We start from the raw sequence: 9740 nt of genomic DNA on the forward strand, positions 1-9740 counted from the left end.
GGGACCCTGTACTTTTGATATATTGACTGTTTACATATTCATACAACAAAATTTTCTGGGGTCCATGAAAATTTTGTGAATATGATCAAAAATGCTGGTGCTGACTGGCAACTATTTTTAGAAAACGCTGACGAGTAAAGAGTTAAACATCATCATGAAGAGAAAAGGTCATCAACACTAGTACACTCTATTAGTTTCCACTTTGTGGAATCGCGCTCTTGCTAACTATTCTAACTTAAACTTACTTTCCAATTTGTTAATTAAATAAAGTTTGAAAGAGCTAATTTTTGGTAATAATCCAAAAGCTATTGGCTTCTTCTCCAGGGAACCAGAGTAATGCTAACTTCCGGGTTGGCCTACTAAATTATGTCATCCCTGCAGCACTCTATTAAGTAAAAAATGATAAATACATTCTTACTAAAAGTGATATTGATCTATCGAAGGTATTGCGGGGAACAGGAGGGTCGAAACCCATGTATACTGACCCTCAAAAGCTCCCAGGTGTCATTCCTGGAGATCCTCAGAAGCCTATTCCCATCCTGTCATCTTCTAACTACACAATGGAGAGCAGTTCTAAGGACCACAGCCTCAGGGGCAAAAGAAGAGAACATGGGCTATTTTACTGGCTTTTGGCGCAACCGCTGAGACGTGTTTTAGAGACTATTTTTGGAAGCAGAAGGAGAGGAGATATGGGTGCTGCAAGTGGGGATGCTGTGGTTTTTGGGCCTAATGGAGCACTTGGAGAAGTCTGGAATGAGGACATGTCAAGCACAATGCTGGGGAAAAGGTTGAGGAAGGTGGTGCAGAACTATCAGGTAAGCGAAACTAAGGGTGTACTCACACTAGGCGCTCTGAACCATGCCCAAGCGCGTTTGACCCCCAAAGGCCGGTTCGTTTGACAAGTGTGATCGCTCCGTTCCATGCCCGGTTCGTTTAGCTGTCCCTGGCCTGCTTGGAAGAGGTGGGCTCTAACCGTTCCAGACAATCGCGCTTGGGCTCGGTTCAAGGCAACCGTGCCTAGTGTGAGTACACCCTAAGAGACATCTAAAAGTCATTACTATATAAAAACAGTAAAAAACCGCAAGGACTGCTGATCAGCTAGGCATGAAGTCTCTTCAGTTAATCCATTTTACATTATCCTCTGAGGAAGAAGCTCTACTGCTATCAGTGTATATGATTATATTCATTAAAATCATCAATGGATGTTGCCTTATTGTGTCATGCATCACATGTCCCTGTGCCTGAAGTCCGGAAAATGCTGGATTTGAACTCAGGTTGGTTGCGTCAAAAGCAAACGCCACCCGTCTTACTCTCCACACCATCAGATGTCATCAGATGGGTTTCTTTTGTAATTTTGTCTGGCTCAACCAAATAATGGCAGGTGGAGTTAGTGTAAATAGCCTCTGACAACAAGGTGGGCTATTTGCAGTTGGTGTCTATAAACTCTCTGAGATATAAAACCCTACTACTTACTTACCTTTCCAACTGTTTTATCAGGTGTAATTTCATTAAATTATAATCATTAAGATAAATGTGTAGCTAATCAAAAACATGTCAAATAAATATATTAGAATGCATATTTTGACATACAAAGAACATTTTTACATATGTATATTTTGGCACTTTTTATCATGTACTGTAAGGTTACACTGACTGTTTCAATGTATACTATATGGGTCATTGACGAATAAGGTTTTTAAAAGTGTAAAACAAAAACATAATGGAGATATAAATAATTTTGAAGATTTATTAAGTGTTAACAATGAAATTATGTGTTTTTTATAATCAATTAACACTGCTTTTGTAATTTTTTACAAGATGGTCAAATTTGTCACCAAAAAAGTCATTCGGTTTAACCAAAAAATCTGTTTTACCAAAAGACACATTTGGTTATACCGAATGATGATATTTTCAAACAATGCTAACAGGACGACATCTTGCTAGCTAGTTAGCTTGCTGGCTAGATAGCAAAAGGACAAACATTTTATATTTAAGTTTTTAAAATATTACAACATTTCCATGTGTTATAGTGGTTGTACTGAATGACCTGATGTTTCGGGACATGCGTATGAGCAAGTGAAAACATGAATTTTTCAAATAGTTCAGAGACTTAGTTACTTTGCTTCACAACCATGTGGTCCTTTGTAGGTGTCTGAATGATGTCACATCCTGTCACATGATACTGACCACACGACTTGATCCAAAATGGTCCCTTTATATTGGTTACTCTGAATGACATCAATGAAATTCACTTTTCCGCACATTCTTTCTCATAACTGGAATTTTACAGTTACTGAAGAATAGTTTGCAGTTTCATCAGCAGAAGCCAGCTTCAAGTCTCACACAGAGTTCTAGGCCGCTCTGCATACATTCACATTTCCACAACAATTATACTCTAACAGAGTCTACTAACTACGTCATTACTTCAAGTTGAATGATTCTGATTGGCTAAGAAAAATAGACAAAATTAGTAATCTTCCACACATGGACAGATAGTCAGAAGCATATCTCCATTCATCAGGATATTGATGATCGGTCCCTGAGCTTGGATGCACAGGCTGTCTTGTTAAGTCATGAAAAGGCGTCTGCATGTCTCAAGCACTAAAAGTGTCATCAGTACCAATACAGGGCCTACACACAGAAAACTAGTGCACATACACAGATTCACGATTCACAGCTTCTTCAAGGCCTTTGCACAGTTAAACCGAATGACCTTTTGACACTTCAAAATCTTTAAAATATATAAATATATATTTTTAAATTATTATTAAGGCCTTTGGATTACCTGTCACGTCATTGACCCATATACATTTAGTATTATTTTACCCACTTTACAACTTTTCACTTTATTCTGTGTGAGAAGCAACACCTGAATTTCTTAAAGGCAGTTACAGTGTTATTTCAGGGACTGGTGTCTATTTGGGGGTTTTCATCTAGAGTTTCATCCCTTGGGCTTTCAATACCTCATGTTTGTGTCTGATTTGACAAATGATTCGGTTTTGGGAACATTTATAGGTAACATGGTTAATAAAAATAATTAGTTACATTTATATAGCACTTTTCTCTACACTCAAAGCGTTTTTATGCAAATGTTTTACTTTTGGAAGGGGGGAATCTCCTCAACCACTATGCTATTATAAAAAACATCTGTAGAAGACGCAGGGGATGTGACTTCTTGGTAAAGTTTGATAGATGAATAGTTAAGTTTTTGCTTGTTTAACAGCTGGTAGCAATTGATTTCAGGGTTTTGACTTCTAGGACAACACTAGGGTATTTTTCAACAAGGGACCATTATGTATCTATTTATTTGGTTTTATATCACAACTGCAGAACCTATTTTTGAACAGATCATTTTCTTTTGCAAAGACAAACTCTGGTCCTTTGTTGGAACACACCACAGTGCTGTCCTGGAACTCAATTGCTACCAGCTGTTAAAACAAGCAAAAACGTAGTTATTCATCTATCAAACTTTACCAAGAAGTCACATCCCCTGTCTTCTATAGAATTTTTTTTGTTGTTTTTTTTTTACCTTAACTACCTTACTTACTTGTTGCAAATGTGATATACCCATCTATAATAGTCTCTTTTGTTGTTTTTGTTTTTATTTTAGGCAATGAATAAATATGGAGTTAAGTACCGACCTCAGAGTGCAGCACATCGTTCCAAACTCAGTGGCCCTGAACTTCTCTGTCAAATCAAGGAGATGGTTCAAATTGCAACTTTAACACCAGATATGGAGCCATTTTCTGGGTTTCCCTGGGCCTCTCAGTTACCTCCGCACCAAATAACCACTGATATTGGCCCGTTTAAGACCTGCGCAGTGGTATCATCTGCAGGTTCTCTCAAAAACTCTGGATTAGGAAAGGAAATAGGTAATCCATAATAATTCATAACATAATCTAAATCTCTTTCTTTGACATAAATTATTTTTATTTTTATTGGATGATTCTATGTATGAATGAGGCATTATTAATAAAAAAAAATTCTGAAATCTAGATACACATGATGCGGTGATACGATTCAATGCCGCACCAACAACAGGCTTTGAGAAAGATGTGGGCTCTAAAACAACAGTGCGACTGATCAATTCCCAGGTAAATTGTTTGCTAACTGGTGAAAGGTTAAAATTACATGCTATAACAATCTTAAAAAAACATAATGTCTGTTTATTGCATAGGTAATGGCATCTGAAGACCACCATTTCCTCTCCAGTTCTTTGTACAGTGCAGGGATTTTAGTGAGCTGGGATCCTGGACCTTATTCCGCTGATCTACAGGAGGTAAGAGCTCACTATTCCGCTTTCTAGCATTTAGAAACTCGCAAAATTCCAGGAAATTTGCTTAATTAGAAGGTTTCACCACAAAGTCTTACCGTTAGATAGTATAGTATAGACGAATAGCTTTTGTACAGTCTGAGGCATGTGACTGATAAGCCACTCCTCGTTAGTATAGTGGTAAGTATCCCCGCCTGTCACGCGGGAGACCGGGGTTCGATTCCCCGACGGGGAGATGCTAAACTTTTTTTTTTGCTAGCACACAGTCATTAATACATTTAGCTGGTACAAGTGTTACAGCTGGACAAAATTAGTATCAGAACACCACTTAGAAAATATATTTTTCATGATATAATCAAGTCTAGTCTTACGCATTTTCTTGCTTAATATAATTTTCCATTGCATACATCACAGATTACACAAGTAAATTGGGCTACAAACTACTTTATGTTGACTCTAAAATATATATATTTAAATATTTGTAAAGATTTCATAAATTAAATTTGGGTGAAATTAAATATTCCTTTTTTTTTTTGCTTTTAGTGGTTCAACAAGACAGATTACCCTATATTTAAACAATATCAGCGATATCGACGCTTACACCCCCAACAGCCATTTTATATTCTACACCCACGGATGGAATGGCAGCTGTGGCAGCGAATACAAGACAATATGGGCGAGACTATACAAAAAAACCCACCCTCATCAGGCCTGCTGGGTAAGTTTTATTACTTCTTTTTTAAACAAAAAGATACATCATAAATGGTTAAGAAACCACAAACTATGGCCACATGCAGACTGCAGCTAAATTTGGTTGTCAATTCACCTTTAAGTGTTTAATTCTGTAAAAACAAAGTTCAGTAATTTATGGAAGTGACAACCGTCAACCATATTCTACAACTGAATTAACTCAGAAAAATGCAGGTAGTGACTACCACATTAAAAATAGAAAAAAACTCTACGCAGTGTGTACGGAATCAAGCTGAACAGAGTTGTGCCTCTCTTCTGTATGTGCAGTGCAAGAAAACCACGGGGAAAGAGATACAAGAGTTAAGAGTTACTTGCCGCTGTTGCCTCTGGCTTGCTTAGTTGGGAAAACTTGGGAAAACAGTTTTGATCTGCCTGCATTGACAACATTCTATGCAAATTGAACTGAGCTGGACGATAACATCACTGTTTTCTCCAGAGCTCATGTATAGATAAATTAACTAAATTAACACCTAACGATTTTTACAATGAAATAAATTGATACTGAACTTACTTAAGCTGGATAATGACACCATTTCCTTCTAGAGCTGCTGTGCAGCCAAAACTATTTTCCTGTTATCACTGTAAAGCTGCTTTGACACAATCTGCATTGTTAAAAGCACTATATAGATAAAGGTAACTTAACAAGCCTTGACTCATTCAAATTGCCAAATCTCGATTAAAAACAGCGAACAAGAACAAGGCAAGCCCATAATAAACCAAATAAATCCAAATGCTTTATACTGAAAACAAGACCAAAATATTGCAATATTTTGATCTTGTTTTCAATATGAAGCATTTGGGCCCACTCCTGCCTACTTGAATAACTTCATTAACTTGATCACTTTATGAGCTAAGCTCAAACAACAAGCCCAAAAAAAGCAACATGTTATAATATGTGGACATGGGAACACTGCAAGAATGCAAGAATGCTCTTTGAAGCAACCTACCGAGTAGAGATGACACGGTATGAAAATTTAATCTCACGATTATAGAAAATGATCATGGTTATCAATATTATCACAGTATTGTGCTGGAATTGTTCGAGTACTGAAATAATACTGAAATAGAAACCACACACATAAATAAAATTAGTAGTACTATACACTTTTTGTTTGCATAAACATTACAATAATGTAAGATAATGCCTGGATTTTAAACTAACAAAAATGTTGGTTATCTACTAACATGTACTACATGTTCAAATAAAAATTTTAGAATCAGAAAAAGATTTATTGCCAAGTATGTTTTTGCACAAACAAGGAATGTATTTTTGCATAATATATATATATATATATATATATATATATATATATATATATATTTTTTTTTTTTTTTATATAAAATGATAAACCTCAAATTTCAGTAGATATTTTATCTGCTCCAATGTTTATCTGCTAAACATTTCTACATAGGCTACCTTATTATCTGAATTAATTCAATTTGTAGAATGCACATTAGCTTATTTTCAACCAAAATGCGGTCAGATTTTCACTTTCTGAACAAAAACGGCAGACAGGCTGAATGAAAATATAAACTCATTCTCTGACAGTAGATTGCACTTTTGAAAAAGGTTGCAAAAAAAAAGAAAAAAAAGAGAGAGCTGTTTCCCTAGTAACCTCTGTAAACAAAGCAGCACTGTGCTTTTCAACACTACTTTGAAAAGCAAATGCCATCAAAGCGTCTGAAGATAATCGGCTCCTCTTAGAGATACATGAATAGAATTCATTCATACATTCTTTCATATCATTTCTCTCAGCATTCTGCCTTCTATCATGCTTTCACACAAAACGAAACCAACACTGCATGCTGCACCTGCATGAGACTGTATCTAATGCCGAACAGTATTTACCATGAGTTTTACAAATCGCGATAATCAAGTACAGCTTTAACAATAATTAAAATTCAAAACAGTAATACTAACCATCAGGAATTTTTATCATGATTTATCGTCAAAATCGGTTTCATCCCTACTTCTAAGCATAAACAAAATATGACGCCTCCATCGATGGAGCTTGTGTGTTTTCCTTTAATGGAAATGAGCTGCTGATCCCGCCCGCTTTCCGGAAGAGGGCGGAGCTTTAACAGCTCACGATTCAGTTGCTCAACAACAACAAAGCTGGAGAATCTCACGCAGCCAAAATGACGACTGTCAGTAACAGTGTTCAGCCTTACATTGTTCAAACCGGAGTCGGACACTGATGGAGAGACACAGGAAGAAGTTACAACTTTTAGGATTCAGAATGTTTCTAAACGGTTAGTGGATAAATTTAAGAAGTTGCTGTGGAGTTGATTCAACTCATCAACTAGCATGTGCTGTCATGTTAATCTTTTGTGCAAATCCAGCGTTGAATTGACCCTCGTTTGTGAAACAGTCCTGCGTAAAATGGCAGCATGGCAAAAACACTCTACCTCTTCTCTAAAGCAGCCCAACATGGCCTCACACCCTTGGTTGCATGTTCTCATGGGCAGGGTTTATGTAAATTTCAGGGTTAGTGATGTCACCAATCCAGAAAGAAGCTCATTGTAGTCCCTACCAGCCTTTTGTTGTAGTCCTTAAACAGAGAATTCTTTAAAAGAAAGAAACTCCCTTTGCATTGAACTTTGAGCGTTGTAACTTTGCCGGTGTTATGCATGCTCTAACAGCAACATTACACACTAAATAAAGTTAAAAAAGTCATAATTAACCACCCATTTAACACTGTGCCACCTATATTTCTGGAATGCGTCATTCCAGTTCTGTACACACACGGAATGATAATTTAGGGGATTCACTGCTGTATTTAAATGCGGTTGTCATTCCTGAAACTTTACATTGTGTACCTATATTTTTCCTTCTACCTTCATAGGCACAGTTTTAATGATGTCCCTGTGTGAAGTGGTACACGTGTACGAGTTCCTGCCTTCGCGACGGAAAACCGAGCTGTGCCACTACTACCAGCGCTTCAGTGATGCTGCCTGCACCCTAGGTGCCTACCACCCATTATTATATGAGAAGAACCTGGTAAAGAGGATGAACCAGGGTTCTGACCGTGACATCTACACACATGGCAAGGTTACTCTCCCTGGGTTCACAACATTTAACTGCACACATAGCTCCACTTCTAACACTCTGTCAAAGACATAATTTGAGGGTAAACTGATTTTCTTGGCACACTTTCAGAATGTAACAGTGAAGCGCATGATTTAGTCTACAACTGCAACAAGTATTCAGTCTGGTCTCTGAGATCAGAAGTCGGCTCACTGGTGGAGAATGAAAAACTAACTCACTTACTGAAAGGAAATTAATTCATATGGACACAAAATGTTGAATATAGTGGCAAGTTCTGTATATGTGTAAACTACTGTCCATTGTTCCCTAACTAGTCCCATAGTGGTAAATTCATACTGTTTGCTGTTAATAGAAAAAAGATCTCAATACCACATATCTGCCTCTCATGTGAGATGCAAGCACTGGCTTTCAAACACTGCCTAATAGGGGTGTAACAGTACACAAATGGTACATACCTCAGTATTGAAGCTACGGTTCGGTACAGCAGGGGGAAGAAAACTAAAGATAAAGTTTTTTGGGTTTTTTTATTAAACAGTGGTTTATTGAACAAATTCTCCCTCTCTCTTTAAATAAATTCAATTATAATTAACATTTTCTTAAGGATAAAAAATCTATCTCAGCTAATACTGTATATATACAGGGAGCCCTTTCTTGCACATTACTATAATATTAAAGGTTACAATTAACAACAGACCCCAAACTATTTAATTCAGTTGCTATTTATTTTTAGATATAATAATCAACGCTCAACGCTTGCACACAAGGCAGTTTTTGCATTAACTTTTAATTTTAACATTAATAATTTTTCAATTATTATTCTATTCTAATTCATTTTTTAAATATAATCATTAACACATTACTGTCATAACTTATTTTCATGTCAAATTTATTATATATTAAATAATTAAGACATTACTAACAGCTAATGTAAATATAATTAATATAGTAAAGCTGCAAGCAGCAATGAAACGGCCCTTGCACCCGTGCCACCACCGCCACCTGGTGGCTTTAGGAGTTCACAGTGTAAAACATTGTGTAAAACATTTTCCTGTTGCCTGCAGGTGGCGCTATGACTGTAACTGAATATTGGTATGTAAATGTCTTCAGGCCAGGACTCTAATAAAACATGAAGTTTGGGGCAAATCGGACCTTGTATGCCCAAGTTACAACATTTCCTGTTTCAAGGCGAAACATCAAATTTTGTCAGGCCGTCTCAAAACTTGAGAGCTTCGCAATTTAATCTCGCAAAGGCCTTTAGATTAGACTGACCAAATATGATGTTTATCTGATAAAATCTATCAGATCTTAAAAGTACATCTGGAAATGGCAGAAACTGCAAAAATTTTGCAGAGAAAATTCAAAATATCTTACGTCCTGTTGGGTTTTCAGATTTTGCTCCCACTGACTTTTTTGTAGGTATTGGGCTATTAGATGTGTCTACCGAATTTCATACTTGAAATGTAGCGTTAAAGGAACACTCCACTTTTTTTGAAATTGGCTCATTTTCCACCTCCCCTAGAGTTAAACAGTTGAGTTTTACTGTTTTCGAATCCATTCAGCCGATCTCCGGTTCTGGCGGTACCACTTTTAGCATAGCTTAGCATAGTTCATTGAATCTGATTAGACCGTTAACATCGCGCTTAAAAATGACCAAGGAGTTTTGATATT

The 9740-nt window shown here is 36.7% G+C and overlaps 1 protein-coding gene and 1 non-coding gene across 3 annotated transcripts in view; both read left to right on the forward strand.

The window, feature by feature from the left end:
• The window catches only part of st6gal1 (ST6 beta-galactosamide alpha-2,6-sialyltranferase 1), a 34934-nt gene extending 26174 nt beyond the window's left edge, over positions 1-8760 (forward strand). The window contains exons 3-8 of one of the 2 annotated variants that reach the window (XM_067376555.1): positions 444-815; positions 3611-3872; positions 3997-4094; positions 4178-4279; positions 4817-4991; positions 7870-8760. In XM_067376555.1, the coding sequence (XP_067232656.1) occupies positions 444-815; positions 3611-3872; positions 3997-4094; positions 4178-4279; positions 4817-4991; positions 7870-8147 (1287 nt within the window). In that variant the 3' untranslated portion in view covers positions 8148-8760. The remainder of the gene's footprint in view (positions 1-443; positions 816-3610; positions 3873-3996; positions 4095-4177; positions 4280-4816; positions 4992-7869) is intronic. The other variant, XM_067376556.1, reaches the window with a different exon arrangement.
• Positions 4437-4508, forward strand: trnad-guc (transfer RNA aspartic acid (anticodon GUC)). The gene has a single exon. It is a non-coding gene; the product is annotated as a tRNA-Asp (tRNA).
• Positions 8761-9740: the final 980 nt, after the last annotated feature.

Source organism: Chanodichthys erythropterus, chromosome 22 (assembly GCF_024489055.1).
Source record: "Chanodichthys erythropterus isolate Z2021 chromosome 22, ASM2448905v1, whole genome shotgun sequence".
Classification (NCBI taxonomy): Eukaryota; Metazoa; Chordata; class Actinopteri; order Cypriniformes; family Xenocyprididae; genus Chanodichthys; species Chanodichthys erythropterus.